This window comes from Neophocaena asiaeorientalis, unplaced genomic scaffold, assembly GCF_003031525.2.
Source record: "Neophocaena asiaeorientalis asiaeorientalis breed wild unplaced genomic scaffold, Neophocaena_asiaeorientalis_V1.1 scaffold540, whole genome shotgun sequence".
Lineage (NCBI taxonomy): Eukaryota > Metazoa > Chordata > Mammalia > Artiodactyla > Phocoenidae > Neophocaena > Neophocaena asiaeorientalis.
In genome coordinates, this window is record NW_020172141.1 from 3,560,274 (window position 1) to 3,576,690 (window position 16,417).

The 16,417-nt window shown below is 44.1% G+C and overlaps 1 protein-coding gene across 1 annotated transcript in view; it reads right to left on the reverse strand.

The window, feature by feature from the left end:
* Positions 1–1,643: 1,643 nt before the first annotated feature.
* The window catches only part of FBXW10B (F-box and WD repeat domain containing 10B), a 35,470-nt gene continuing 20,696 nt past the window's right edge, over positions 1,644–16,417 (reverse strand). Inside the window, exons 10-15 of the mRNA XM_024752671.1 lie at positions 16,256–16,261; positions 15,319–15,461; positions 7,903–8,061; positions 5,984–6,249; positions 5,197–5,253; positions 1,644–2,467 (exon numbers count right to left, since the gene is read on the reverse strand). Coding sequence (XP_024608439.1) covers positions 1,644–2,467; positions 5,197–5,253; positions 5,984–6,249; positions 7,903–8,061; positions 15,319–15,461; positions 16,256–16,261 — 1,455 coding nt within the window. The remainder of the gene's footprint in view (positions 2,468–5,196; positions 5,254–5,983; positions 6,250–7,902; positions 8,062–15,318; positions 15,462–16,255; positions 16,262–16,417) is intronic.

Consider the following 16,417-nt stretch of genomic DNA (forward strand, 5'->3'; position numbering starts at 1 on the left):
GAGAAGCCAGGACTCAGGCTGGGGCACGGGCAGGTCCAAGCAGGAGAGGAAAGTAAAAGATGCTGCTTTTGGAACTTCATGGTTTGTTGCCTGGATGTTGCTGCCGCCTACAGAGTGTCATTCCTCTAGTGTGGATGTGCTGAGGGCAGGGGTGGGGGTCAGGGGCATGATTATTCCATAGTTTTCATTTCGTTTGAGTGTTTTACGATGACGTGTAATTCCGTACAGGATTACTTTTGTACCTTAAATAGTGGAAGCAGTTGAAGAAATAAATGTCCTCCTGCGAAAGGGTAAATGTTATTAAGAAGAAGTAGGCGGGAGGACCCTAAACATGGCAGGTCTTATTAAGGGAGGAAGGTAGACCTTGGAAACAGTAAGGAGAGAGGCTGAGAGCGTGGGCCCCGGAGTCTGAGCCCCCTGGGTTTGAGCCCGTCTACTCCACTTAACCAATTATCTAGCTAACATCTATGTGTCCTTCCCTTCCAGGGTCCATACCTACTCAATAGATGTTATTCTTATCACGGTTTTAAGTTTAGCTGCGAATATTGTGATCTTGCCCCTTGAAGGAGCTGAAATTCAGGGACTTCATGTCATCTTTGAAACTGTGATTATAACAATATCCTATCTGCCCAGCCTGCTGTCAAACGGCTGTTGGAAGGCTCATGGAATAATGTGTAGAAGCACGTTTCCTTAATTGAAGGGATTCTTTCCATTCAAATCACAATTTTTACATGGCTGTTTGCCAGTGCTACTTTAAACCTGATTTCCTAAGAATGGAGAAAAAATTCTCCAGGGAGAGAAAGCTTGGCAAATGATGGTATTCCTGCACCTGGAGGTGAAAGCGGAGGCTGGGAACAGGTGGCCTGTGCATCCAGCCTACCGATGCCAGGGTTTTGGTGGCCCACTCAGTGTGTGGGTTGCGGAGTTTTGTGGGGTTGGTGTTTTGTTGTTTTGTTCTGCATTCTGCTTCAATGGTTTCCATCCTACGCCATGCTGAGCTACTGAGTAGGAGCTACCCCCTTTACATGGGGCTTGTGCTCTTTGATGGGCCACAGCCCCTATGCTGGGCTGCTCACGTCTAAATCACCTGCCTGGCCCCTGACACCAACCTCAGCAGGCTTAAGTAGCAACCTCAACACACATGATATTAATGTAGAAAGGATGAATGTGCCTAATTCTCTTCCATAGGAGTTAGCCCTGAGGAGGAAGAATGCAATTTGAGGGCTTCTCCTTTTAGATTCTTAATTGAACTCATTGAGCTTCATCAGGCTTCCATACGAAAATACCAGGGAACTCCAGTGCATTATTCTGATATAATCCCATCAGTTCATTTGCTAGAAGAAATGACAGCCCTAAATTGGTAGCCATGAGTGGTATCAAACTTCCAACATCTCCCATCAATGAAACAGGGCTTCCATGCCTCTCACTGAATGGTTTTCAGTGGAACTACAGATGCCAATCACCCCCAGCCTCTCTGTTTTCTTACTTTGATAAATATCAGTTCTTTGGCTTATAGGAAAATAATTAAAGAGTCCCCATGTTAATTGCCAGGGAACAGTTGAAAACAAACAAAAAGAGGCCGAACACCAACATCCACTTGGTTTTTTGATTATTATAAAACGCTGCAATTTCCCAAGGCTGGTTCAGATAAACACGTTTTGCCCAAGTTCAGGGGCTGCTGTTTTCCCTTGTTTCGTGAAATTATCAATGGGCAGGCCTTTGATCTTCCTGACCCAGGCAGCTCTGCTGGCTTTTTCCAGGTCAACCCCTCCAGCCGGCTTTATGGCCTGAAACTCCTTCATCTTGGCCTCCTCGTACTCTTTCTCCTCCTTCACAGTCAGCAGCATGAACTCCGTGTTCACCCTGAAGGGGTCGAGGGCCGTGTAGAAGCGGGGCCAATCTCTCTTGGCAGCCTGGGCCGTCGTGCCCATCGGCGGAGCCAGCACGCGGTTTGGCTGGATGACCTGTGTGCTGGTTAAGGGGCTGAAGCTGCGCACTGCTCCATCAGTTGAACTGGTTGGCGGGTCTTCAGCCTTTAAGCTTCCAGAGAACCTGGGGAAGATGAGCACCGGCTGGGGGATGGTAGACTGGACTCTGGGGCTGTGCACAGAGTTCTTCAGGTTAGGCTGACGCTTCTGGATTTCAAGGGGAATACTGGTTTGTTTCATGTCTATGGGAGGGTTGCTCAATCTCAACCGATCGACAGCATGTTGGACCGATCGTCCCTTCAAACTCAGGACCTTCCTTGGGTATGAAATGGAAGGTCCCCAGGCATCGATGACCTGGGTTTGGGGCCTCCGGGGATAGGCAAACTCCCCAGAATTATGGGCTTTCTGCAGGGCATTCACAGTCAGGAGGAACTGGTCAGGTGACATAGGGATGCACCAGGACTTCTTCTTTGAGCAACTGATCAAGTCTCCCAAAGTTCCCAGTTGTCCTTGTTTTGGTATTTCCTCCACATCATCTGCTTTAAAAAAAAAAAAGAAAAGAAAAACAAACCAGTGTTCCGTGAAAACCATTAAGTACTTACGTATGAAAGTTAAATCCATTCCAACTGCTATTCAGACTATGGTCTTTGTTACCCAGTGGACATGCTGCCATCATGTGAGCAAAAATCCTCTATGAGACGAGAAATTACAAAATATTTAACACACGTTTTTAACAAATATGCTAGTACTTGTGTACAAGTGTGTATTAACCTCTAGATACACATATTTTGGAAGGAACATATGTAATGCCTGTGCTCCACACATTCCTGAAACTTCCCTGTGGGAAGGACCTTCACACCCCATTTATAGGCCTTACAAAGTTTCAGTAACATACCTATATTTTTAAATAAAACCTGGATGGCAAAGCTTGATTTCCACTTTATTCATCAAATTTGACTCCAAATGATCTTTGGATGTTTCTCAAAATCAAAACTGCCTTCAAAAAACACGTCACCCCTGCAAAACTGAAACTATCAAATGGCCAAAAGGCGGTTCCTGAACAGGAGTTCCCTAAATGTTTTGTTTTGGTTTGGTTTGTTTTAAAAATCACCTGTCATTTTTTTTTAGATTTATTTATTATTATTATTGGCTGCATCGGATCATGTTAAGGCACGCAGAATCGTCTCTAGTTGAGACGCGCAGCTTCCAGAGCACGTGGCCTGTGAGGTGCGTGGGCTCAGTAGTTGTGGCACGCAGCCTTAGTTGCCCTGCGGCATGTGGGATCTTAGTTCCCGGACCAGGCATCGAACCCGCGTCCACTGTATTGGAAGGCGGATTCTTTACCACTGGACCACCAGGGAAGTCCCCCCAAATGTTGTGAACATTTTGTAGGTCCAAAAGCCACTGACGAGGACAAGAGATTCATTCTGGCATGCTACTTTAGGGTCAAGGCCTCCAAGATGCCTAAGGCCCTTGAGTTAGCAACGATGTCTTCACAGGTGAGCAAATTTACTATGTCTCTCATTTGGGCTTTTGAATCCCTGCAATACCTCACAGACACACTGAAAACATTATCCTCCTTTTACAAAATGCATAACTGAACCATGAAAAGGAGAAGGCATTTGTCTAGTCTGACCTAGCAAGTAAAATCTGCACCTCAAACTGCACCAATAAAACTAGCAAAGAAAATGCAACAGGGTATTGATTTCACAATTTTATAACAGTGTATAATTTTCCTTGACCAAGTAGGTCTTATCTAAATGAAATTAAGATGTCAAAGTCTTCCCCGTGCTTCATCCAATTCCAGAATACACCACTCTGTGTGTGTGTGAGAGAGACAAAACACAGTTTTTCTCCTTCTATTAAAAGGAATTGTGATGGGCTCATTGTTCAGTAACTTGTCTTTTTTTCATATAATAATACATTATGGATCTCTTTCCAAGTCAAAAATGGGGCTCCATGGGCTTCCCTGGTGGCGCAGTGGTTGAGAGTCCGCCTGCCGATGCAGGGGACACGGGTTCGTGCCCCGGTCCGGGAGGATCCCACATGCCGCGGAGCGGCTGGGCCCGTGAGCCATGACCGCTGAGCCTGTGCGTCTGGAGCCCGTGCTCCGCAACGGGAGAGGCCACAACAGTGAGAGGCCCACGTACCTCAAAAAAAAAAAAAAATGGGGCTCCTCATCCATTTTTAGCTGTTGTATAATATGCCTTTGTCATAGTATGGCTTTGTCATCACCTACTTAGTTACTGCCCACTGAGGGACATTTAGTTTGTGAGTGATCAACCTTAAAGAAATGCAAATAGCATCTTTACTTATCATATGAGCAAAATGATGGTGGACACCCAGTGTTGGCTTGGGAGCAGCGGGAGCTCTCAAGCATCGCTGGTGGGAGTGAAAAGTGACACAGCAGTTTTTAAAGACAACTATGGCGATCTCCTTCTAGCTTTTAAAATGCAATCATCCTTGTGGCTCAGCGATGCCACACCTAGGACTTTACCCCGCAGGTATACCTATACAGGTATACAGAGACAGGTATATGCAAGGATGCCCATTGTTATTACAGACCTCACAAAACTCAATTGTTTTACCCTCACCTTGAAGCTAGTCTCTGCAGGGAGTTTGATTCAAAGAAACACTACTATATTAGCCAAAAATATTTGAAAGGCATTTTAAATCTTTACCAGAGTCTCTCGAAAACAACAAAGGGACACCTGATTCATGGTAACTCTTCTCCAAAGCCCCTCCCCGCCTATCTCCCTGATCCCCTTATCTCACATGTAGAGCACCCCCCAATCCAGCTCCTCCCCCATGAAACCCCCCTAAAACGCCTCTGCAATCAGCCCCACTGCCTCTTCTCCCTTCCGCCGAGCCCATTACTCAGATTGATGACACAACAGTCCAAGAAGTGAGGAGGCTGACTGTGAGCCCAAAACCAGAGGCTCAGCTCTGAGAAAGGCGCTCGCTCTGTGTGGCCTCAAGTCAGTAAGGGGACGATTAGGGAAAACCCACCACTCTTAGGAGAAGCTGGGCATTTGATCCATTCAGAATGCAAGCAAACTGATTGATGAACCTGCTGAAAAATCAGACTGAACAAAGAAAGAGAGAGAGAGAGAGAGAGAGAGAGAGAGAAAGAGAGAGAGATTGAATCTTGCCACGTGAATTCAGAATGAAGGGTCACCGTTCTTATCTCTGGCGAGGGGTTCTGCTTCCAAATTCTCTTGCTCGGTGCCCATGCCATTTGCTTCCCTAGAACTCGGTCTCTTCCTGCCATCTCTTCGGGGTGACTTTGGCGTTCCTTGACTTAGAGATGCCTCCGTTAACACTCCTAAATTAAGATTGAGAAGGAAACCGTAGTAATTATGTGATTCAATTAGGTATGAATACTGGGGGCGTAGCCGATAATTCAACTGATTTTCACCCAAATGATCACTTTACTGTTTGTTGCTTCCTGTTGTCCCATGAAACTAGGCAATCACCTGGAGCCGAAGGTCCATCTAGATCACCTCCTGACGCCCCCCTCCTACCCCCGTTTCCTACTGATTATCCAGCTTTATGCATTATCTGAAATTCTCGGTCCTCTGTCCTAACTGACCGTTTGTGGTGTAATACTCTTGGAGGTGATCTATTGATCTAGTATTTTCCAGGTACGCATGTTATCAGTCAGAGGTCTACAGAGAATATGTTCCGCAGGGGAGGTTTTTCTGCAGTACAATACATCTTGTCTGTGTCCTAAGGAAATAATCACGTACTATATGCTTGGATCGGGCGCAAGGGGGAGGATGTTGGTTGTCTGGTTTTTGTTTTAATGGCAAGTACGAAGGGCTAGTGTCATCTACTGCAGAAAGATTCTAGTAAGTCTGAAAACTTAGGCCTTGAAAATCAGGAGATCCCCTTGAGCTGGCTATCAAATTGTCACATCAAAGAGAATGACATACAGGTTGGGATTCATATCATCAAGAAACCATTGACCGAAATATTCCACAGAGAAACTGGTCCCGGAAGCCCCTCACCTGCTCCACCGGGTACCACTGGGCTGCCTGGGATTCGATTCTTACCTGTAGGTAACCTGGATGCCCTCAGGAGAACTGGGGACCTGTGAGATTTGCTGAACAGGGACTCCTGGGCCGTGTGTTTGCTAGGTATGGATTCCTGAGGGCTGTAAATCTGAGTGCTCGACTTGGAAAGAGCTTCTGCGAGGCCGTTTTCTTCCCTGGCATACTCTTTGTCCTTCTTCTTCTGTTTGGCCCGTTCCAGGGAGTACTGCCACTTGATATTCTCGAACTGGAACATAAGGATGTTGCTCTCTGTGTTGATCACCATCCTGGAACCAAAGCGACAGGGTTGCCCACAAAAGGAGTGTGGAGGCTGCCACCGCCCGGCTTCCAGATATGCATTTGGACTACCGTCCCGTCCGATCCTGAGGCCAAGGGATCAGTGCCCGGGAAATGACCGCACAGACAGGGTGGTGTAGGTTGTTGCAGGGTCTACGGGCGGAGAAAGGTGGCAGGCCGTGCGGCGGGGGTCGTTAGCTCTGTAGCCGTTTTCTTTAGAAATTAGATGTGAACAAGGCACACACGTCCTGATTACTTCGCTTCTCGGATTACAATATTTTTTAACGAATTTCCGTTCCTGGAGTGAGTGCCAAGAACCTGGGGTGCCCGAGTCAGAAGGCTTAGCTACTCTGCACACAGATGTCTTCAAGTTCACTCCTTTTTTCTTAAGCACAGCATCCAAATGCCATGGCTCTACTGCCGTGATGGGGTGAGGAAAACTCTAATGGGGGAGGCCTTCAAGCCCTCGCTGACCCTCCAGCCCCACCCCCTTCAAGCCATCGCTCTGGGTGTCTGTGCACGCTCTACGTTCAGACAGAACATTTGTACTTTGTAAAGCAGGAGGACATCTGTCTTCCCTAATCCCCACTCTCATGCCACTAGAGAAAAAAAGAGTTCTAAACCCGGGGTCCCCAACATCACCTCCTACCCACCCACTGTTCCTGGGCTTCACAGCGGTTACAGGGCATTGCTTTTCCTCCCCCACCTCTGCTCCTAGGTCTCCCATAACCATAAACAAGAAATGGAAATGCTATGTGTGGGCTCCTTTCTGCGCCAAAAGCCTGCAATTTTAAGACTGTCACTGTTAGCGTAAACTCTCCATAAAAGTGACTCGTTACGGTTGGAAGCACTGGAATGGAACTTGGGGAATCGTTCCAATTAGGAATCTCTTTCAGACATATTTTGCTCAAGCTGACATCTCTCTTCGGATGTCATGATTAAGAAAAGGTCAAAGGTGACCTTTTTTTATAGCCTTCTGACTTCGTAACTGAAAACCATTCATTTATTGAGCCTTCGTATACTAGCACCCCCCCTGCTTTAAGCAAGGAGGACTAATCAGGAGGAAGGCAATGTGGTTCGAAGCGATTAAGTGATGTCTTAAGTGAGGCTGTGGTAGAATTTAAAAGTTAAGTCTAGTTGGGTATTTTCACATAATATCACCCTGAACCTAGCGTCTAACAACACAGTATTATATACAGTGAGTGTCGTCATGGTTCTGCTTTCTGTAAACTCATCTGCTCAGTTCTGCCCCACTGGACACTGGGCCGCCTGCCAATGCCACTCCCGCCCTCCTGCACGTCACTCTGCATCAGAAGCGAGACACAGAGAGCTGGGAAGCTCTCAGGCTGGACGTGGGATCAGGGGCTGCAGGCTGGCAGAACCTCGGTCCCCACGGCAGAGCTGTATCGAACCCATCGCGTGACTGGATCAGACACCCAGAACGAATGAAGAGTAGTGTGGTCCCTGATTGCTAAGTTCTGTGTGAAGTCCCATGAGTCCCCCACGAGCCTATTACTGCAGCCAAGACTGGAGCGGAGCACGGCCCACTCTCTCCTGCTGCCAGCAAATCCGGGGCCGGTGTCCCATAGGAGGAAAAATAATCATCCAAACAGAAATGCTCAGGGCTCTGACCTACCACCCACCTGTTGCCCTGAATAAAGAAGGACAGCACAGGATAACCTCTGCCATTGGCTTTCATCACCTTCAGACAGTTCCCGTTTAGGAAATTGTAAATGCGGATCTTGCCATCTGCACAGGCACTGATGACCCGGAGGAAGAGAAGGGCCACGTGGAGAACCTCCCTGGAAGGGAACAGAGCAATGGGCAGTACCCACCTTCTGGCAAACTGTGTGGGTGTGTCTGGAGTTGGGGCATTTCGGGTACTGTTGGGAGGCAGGGGTCGTGACTGTCCTTGAAACGATGTTTGCCATCATTCTATGATTCTGGATGTAAACCATTAACCCTCAAGACACAGATGGAATCTCCCCCCATATTCTGTTATTTTTCCTGCAATTTGGTCACAGTGCCACAAGGTGGCAAAACAAAAAAGCTTAAGTCACAGATTCTTTTTTGGTCTGATACAGAGATGACCATGCTTCTCTCTTACAATTTGATTCCTAGCTAATACTTCTCATGCTGAGAAGTATTTAACGTTTTGAATCTTTCTAAAAGTAGCATTGTTATATAAAGAAACAAAGAAAAAACAAGGGAAAATAATCATCTTTATAATAAGCAAAAACCTGGTATTTGAGCAGTTTCTTTTGGTTCTTAAATTAGTGGCTTTAATTCTTTCAGTGAAACATCCTCAAGGAAAATTGTACCCAGGGGTGAGATTTTTGAGCTCCCTTTTGTGACAACCAGCAGGAAAAGAGAGGGGATCAGGAGAAGACTTAGGTAGATGCCTCCAACAAAATTCTCCCTACAACAGCTGGCTCCAACTTGGGCTCCAGGTAAGTTGGAGTATTCAATTCTGAGAAGTGTAATTACCCCATTGCTGTTAATGCTACTGAAAAATGGACCTTGATGCCACCAATTTGTTAGATCTTATCTGTAAAGCAGATCCATTGATTCCTGCCGTCTCTACCCATCCAAGTCCATCCATGGCCTCGCTCACGTGCTACCTTCTCCATAAAACCATCCCTTACCTTCATTCTCCTCTCATTCCACTCACACACACAAACTTCGGGTATATTGTCAGAACCTCTTGGGCACAGTCCACATCTTATCCATCTTTGCACACCCAGCACAGTGCCTAGCCCCACAGCAGGCCCTCAATAAACATTTGTTAGAAAAGTGAATGTCAACTCACGTTTCAGTGTATGATTGTTGCTACAGTACGTTAAAAGAATGACATCCACCCCACGCCATTTGGCCTTGGTCAGATCCCAGAGCCAATAATAAGACTTTTCAAGGCCCCAACAACTAACAGAACAGAAATAGCAAAGACCTTGAAAGACAGGAGATATTCAAAAAGCAGCAAAGACGCCAATGTGGTTCGAATCCCACCTCACATGATGAATGGATGGATAGATAGATAGATAGACCAATCTAAGGTATAAAATAAGTATAAGAAAGTCCAACAAAGTTCCGGTTTTTTCTTAAGCTGGAAATACAATAACTATATTGATGCACCTCGGTCCACCTGTGGGGGAATCCAGCACTAGGAGAGATGCCTCATGATAGAAGGGTTGCCTCTTTGTGTATCTCTTTGGATCTTGCTGAGCTAAACCTACACTTCTCATGGGTTCCTGTGACATTTGGTGGTTCAACCTATACCATTATAGCCTGGTGATTAAAAACACAGGCTTTGGGATCAGAAGACCTGGGATCAAAACCTGATCCTACCTCTTATTGACTATATAACCTTGAGAAAATAACTTAACCTCTCAGTTTTCAGTTTTCTATTCCATGAAAAGGGGGAACTGCCTCAGAGGATTGCTGTCAGGATGAAATCAATCAAGGTATTTTTAAAACTTAGCCCATACCTGACACAAGTTTTCATGGTCCTGGCATAACCCAGTCTCCTTTCAGGTTTATCTCTGTTCTAAAAATAAGTCATTTGTCTCCTTCTTTGTTCCTCTTTTATCAAAAGAGACTGCAGAGGGTGATGTCAGTGAAAATGGTGGAGGAAGGAACTCCAAAATTCCATCCTTCCATAAAAGCAATGAAGAAACTGGCAAAAACTGTCAGAATCAACTATTTGGAACTCTGGAAAATAACCAAAGGCTTGCAGCAACCCAGGGAGCACTTAGACAAGAAAATGATCTTAGTCTCAGTAGGAACAGTGGACTTTGTGGCATGTTAACTTACCCTAGTCCAATCCCAACTCTCCAGCCCAGTGGCAGCCATGAAAATATCAATAACAGCCCGCATTCCTGCTACTGGAGGCAACAGAACAGACCTCATTCACAATGAATTATTATCTGACCTGTCTGGTGGCTTCCTGGGAGACTGGCTCAAAAAACTTGTTATTATTTCATCTTACCAGGAACTTACCCAGTGCTAAACCTACTACCTGGGGAGGGTAGAGGTGGGGGGAATGTTTTGTTAAAAACATAGGCAAATATTTTAGTCATGGTTGCCTAAGGCAATAGATATCTGCTGGGGCAAACAATACACTAACCAAGAAGCTTTGGAGGAAAAACTGGGGAATGAAATGTCTGTAAGGGCTGTGAAAAGCTCAGCTGTATTTCTGGGACTCTATCTGGCCACATACACGCCCAGGGCTGTGCACATGCTTGGGGGAGACTTGAAAAAGCCCTAAGCTCTCACTCTTGAATGACCTTGATGGTCTGCACAAGCAGGAAATGAGGGCTAAGGCAGAGTTGTAAACTGTCTGGCTGAGTGTTGAAGGCTTCCCTCAACAGGCACACAGAGCCCCTTGGCAAAGAATGGGGGGTATTTTGTTTCCAGGTGTTCCAATAAATCTCTTTCCAGTCATGAGCACACCACCAAGGTAATAAAAGAGACTTCGGTGGCCAAACAAGACAAAGAATACAGACTCACTAAACAAACAAACAATAAAAACTACAACAAATAGCTAGAAAAAAAAAAAGAAAGAAAGAAACCCTGGGCATGGGGGAGAATTTGATTTCCCGAGTTGTCATATTAAAATATTCAGAATGTACAGCTTTCAGCAAAAAAGTTGTAAAGTGTAAAAAGACACTAGAGGGTACGGCCCATAAACAGGGAAAAAAGTAATCGATAAAAACTGTGCATAAGGAAGCCCAGTGGTTGCACTTTCTAGACAAAGACTTTAAATCATCTATTTTAAATGTGTTCAAAGAGCTAAACCATGCCCACAAAACTAAAGGAAAGTATAAGAATGGTGTCTCACCAAATAAAGAATATCAATAAAGAATTAGAAATTATAAAAGAATCCAAACAGAAATTCTGGAGTTGAAAAACTATACTAACTGAAATGAAAATTCACTAGAGGGGCTCAACAGCAGATTCAAGCAGGCAGAAGAAGGAAAGCATTTGAAGAGAGGTCAATTGAGACTATATAGTCTAAAGAACAGAAATAAAGGAGAATGAAGAAAAATGAACAGAATCTCCGAAGTCTGTGTGACATCATCAAACATCAACATATGCATAACAGGATTCCCAGAAAAAGAGGAGAGAAAGGAGCAGAAAGAATATTTGAATAATGGCCAAAAACTTTCCAAACATGATGAAAAACATTAATCTACACATTCCAGAACCTCAACTCTAACTAAGATAGACTCAAAAAGATCCACACCTAGACGTATTATAATCAAACTGTAAGCAGTAAGAGAAGGGCAGCTCATAACATAAAAAGGATCCTCAATAACATTAATAACTGACTTCTCATAAGAAACCATGGAAGCTAGAAGGCAATAGAATGACCTACTCAAAGTGCTGAAAGGGTAAAAAAATAACTGTAAACCCAGTATTCTATATCCATCAAAACCATTCTCAAAAATGGAGAAATTAAGAAATTCCGAAATAAACAAAAACTGAAAGTTCATCACTAGCAGACCTACCTAACAAGAAATGGTACATGGAGTCCTTCAGGTTGAACTAAAGGACAGTAGACAGTAATTCAAATCCTCATGAAGAAATAAAGAGCATCAGTAAAGGTAACTATCAATACAACTACCTAGGAAAATATAAAACAGAGCATAAATGTATTTTTTAATTTATAACTCTTTTTTTCATCTCATTTAAAAGACAACTGCATAAAACAATAATTATAGGTCTATGATAATGGACACACAGGATATAAAGATTTAATTTGTTTACAAAAAGAGTATAAAAGCGGGGGGAAAATGAGTTGTATAGGAGCAGTTTTTGTATACTATTGAAATTAAGTTGATATTAATGTGAACTAGATAAATGAAGACATTCATTGTAATCCCCTGGGCAACGACTAAGAAAATAGTTCAAAAATATAGAGGAAAAAAATGAAAAGGGAATTAAAATGACACACTAGAAAATATCCAAATATTCACTTAATATCCAAAAAGACCATAATAGAAGACTTGAGAAACAAAAAAATACAAAAGACTATATAGAAAATATCAAAATGGTAGAGTTAAGTCCATTCTACACTTAATGTAAATGGGCTAACTCTTCAATTAAAAGGCAGACATTGGAAAAAGGATTAAAAACGTGATCCAACTATATGCTGTCTACAAGAGACTCAATTGTAGATTCAAAGACACAAATAAAGGTGAAAGAATGGAAAAAGATACTCCATACCAAAGAAGCTCCAGAGTAGCTACACTAATATCATACAAAATAGACTTTTAGACAAAATTGCTAATGGAGACCAAAAGAGAACATTGTATAATGATAAAAGGGTGAACTTACCAAGCAGATATAACAATTATAAATGCATATTCACCTAAGAGCCCCCAAACTCACAGAATTAAAGGGAGAAATAGAAAACTCAATAATCATAGATGGAGACTTCAATGCAACACTTTAAAAAATGGATAGAACAGAAAATCAGCAAGAAAACACAAGCCATAAACAACATTATAAACTATATGTAGACCTAACACACATATACTGAGCATTCCACCAACAACAGCATACACATTCATACCAGTGCACATGAAGCATTCTCCAGGGTGGACCATACATTAGGCCATAAAATGTGTCAGTAAATTTTGAAAGATGGAAATTATATAAAGTATGTTCTCCAACTGCAATGAAATTAAATTAGAAATGAGTAACAGAAGGAAATTTGGGGAATTCATAAATATGTATGGAAATTAAACAACATGCTCTTAAATAACCACTGGGGGAAAGAAGAATTTAGAAAGGAAATTAGAAAATACTTTGAGATAAATTAAAATAAAAACACGACATATCAAAACTTATGGGATGCAGCCTATAGCAGTGTTCAGAGGGAAATTTATAGCAGCAAATACTCACATTTCTCCAATCAATAACCTAACCTTTCACCTTAAGAAACTAAAAAAAAGGGTCAAACTAAACCCAAAGCAAGCAGAAGGAAGGAAAATATAGAGCAGAAATCAATGAAAAGAGAATTGAAAAACAATAGAGAAAATTAATAAAACGAAAAGTTTGTTCTTTGAAAAGATCAACAAACCTTTAGCTAGAAATTGTCAAATCTTTGCTTAGACTGACCAATAAAATAAGAAATAAAAGTCAAATTACTAAAATCAGAAATGAAACAGAGGACATTACTACTGACTAATGGAAATATTCTGTAATTAGATAGTGGTAATGGTTGCACAACATTATGGATATACTAAAAACCACTGAATTGTATGCTACAGAATGGTAAGTTTTATGTAATGTGAATTATATCTTAATTTTAAAATTGCAAAAAAATATATTAGTACAATACTAGCTATGGAAAAGACATTAAAGAATAGGGTTTTTTAAAAAAAAGACACTCCAGGGTACAGAAGCTTTTCTAAGGATCATCATTTTTGTCAGCCCTACTTTGCATCCTCTAATTTCATTCCTCATAACCATTCTCTCCTACGCTGTATACAGAATCTTAATTTTGGATTAAAAAAAATGTTGGACCAAGAGAACAGAAAGGAGCCCTTTTTCTCTGGTCCTTCTTCCACGAAGGACAGAGAGCAAATATATGTTTTTTCATCCATGTCATATTCTAAAGATGGGTATCAGTGCATCGTTAGAACCCTCCAGGAAGGCAATCTGTCAAATTAGTCCTCATTATCAATCAGTTGGAAATATTTATTAAGCACTTACATATACACAGCACTACTACAGATGAGTGGGAGAAAGGGCCCTAAAAATGAGAACATTGACAATGTCCTCCAGGTGTACTGTAACTGTCTATGGATTTGCTGTAACTGTACAAGGCATCAAGAGCCAATGTGAATGGTATGTTGGGCTGCCATTCGACGGAAGTGGGAATGGTCTCAGAAGGTCTCATAGCTGAGGAAGAGTGGGAGGCTCATAGATTGATGAAATGTTGAACATACTGCTGAGTTTGCTGGGAACAATTATTTTCCAATAAGTAAACTAAATCTTACTGAATCATGCTTGGAAGGTTTTAAAAACGCAGAGTTACAATTTTCAGGTGACCTCACAAAGTTTGAGTCCCTCCTTGAGGTCAGGTTTTGACAATCCAGATGATATGCTGAGAAGCTTACTGAGAATCACCCAAGGGTTGGGTAAATCACTGAACACTGGCCTTTCCTGACACCCACCTGTCAACAATGCAGTCATACACGCCAGAGAGAGAACATACACATAAACGCCCATATCCCCCTCCACCGCCCACAAAGCCAGTCTGCCTGTTCAAGAGGTTCCTGTGAGGGTACAAGGAAATATAGGGCCATATTTCACTAAATAACTATCCCGTGATAGATCCTCCTGGAAGGCCCATTTACTCTTTCAATCGATTGGGACAGCACTTAGTTTCCTGGTATTTCTTATAATGCACTCAGGGGAAGAAGCATTATTCATGCAGTACAGAAGTGGCACAGAGCAGCCTGTAAAACCCATGACTGTGGCAGAACCATTAACTGACCACAATACCCTTTCAAATAAGCTTAGATGTGACCTCAGAGTACTTCTTAACTGGCTCCAAGCAGCCACCATCACTAAACTGGGATTGGAAGTGTACAATGAAATCCATTTGCCATCCTGGAATAGAATCAAGCCCGCAGGCTTTAAGGAAGCTCCTTCTTTAAGCCCTTGGTTATTTTTAAACCTTTGGCACTTGGATAATTTTAAGCTTTTATGAACACGCAATTCCAAGATTTTAAGCTTAGTGGAGCTGGCATTATTTGGGGGACAGTTCTGCCAATATTCCTAAGTTTGGTAGGTAACAGATACAAATTTATGCCATGTGCCGTAAGTGTAAAGTTTCAATAACCTCTCAAAATCCACATTTAGTATTATTTCTTAAGAGAAATAAGGGAGGACAGGAGAGGGGGTGTTCGTAGTGGACGACACGCAGAAGAAGAGGGAGCAGAGACGGACAAGGAGCAGAGGGGACCGATCTGCTGAAGAGCGAAGTCTGGGCTCTGGCAGGAGACAGAGCGGGGCAGGAGCTGGGTCACGGTTTCCTGGGCACCTACTTTGGATGCTTGAAGGCCATGATGCACCGCTCGTACTTTCCCACCATGCTCCAGGCCATCACCAGGCCGTCAGCGCTTCCCGACAGGAGATGCCACTGGTCGAAGCACAGACACTTCACAGCTCCCTCGTGGCCGTTGAGTGTCTGCAAGAAAAGATGCCTCTGTTTTCAGCCCGTCTTCCACTCAGACTGTGACTCCTCAAAGGCCAGAGCTGGAGGCTTCTCGAGATGAATCCCAAAGCCACACTCCACCAATCCGTGGCCACCACCACTTAGCATTTATCTGAGCTGACCGCGCCTTTGCTCTGATGAGGCCAGCGGACTCCATGCCCCCCCGCTCCCCGGAGCTCTCCGGAGTTAAGGAGGAAGGTGAGCAGGGCGAGGCCTTGCTCCCGGCGGGTCTGCGGCGGGGCAGGCCCCACCTTCCTAAAGTGCCAGAGAGGGCCACGATTTACCTTCCTCTGCTGCCAGAAGGGCAAGGCTCAGGTGTTCCGTCCCCAGCTCCTTGCCAGGACCCGGAGGCAGCTGGGCTTCTCTGCCTGCAACTGCTGGGCAGACCACAGTGACGACACCACTGGTGGCAAGAGCTTGCCAGCCACGTCAGTGTTTCTCACTGTGATCCTGTGTCCTGGCACAAATGACATCTCCCCACCGCCCACTAGGGCCAGGGGGCTTCCAATCCAGCGAGAACGCTTTTTGTCCGTGAACAATCACTTTCTAGGCAGCCAATGTTCTCTTCTCATGAGAGGAAGGAGGAAAACAGTTGTGGCTTTGTTCATTCCTATACCCCACACCAGAATCAGGCTGGAATGTTCCAGAAGAGGAGAAGGCACTTTACTCGTGCTGCTGTTAAAAGACACCGAGCCCACGTACCATGCGGAGTCAGAACGCAGCCTCCGCCACCGCCACCCACCCATGACGAGGCGGCTCACGCGGGCCTTGACCTTCTACTGGCTCAGAATGGCCCATTCTTGGCGGGCCTTCCGCTCCCCCTTTTCAGGACCACCCTCTTTAGGTGACTGCCACTCAACTGCTCTAGGGCAGTCTGGGGAGCTACCTGGAGGGGGACTGCCAGCGTCCTCCAGCCCCTCACCCCCAGT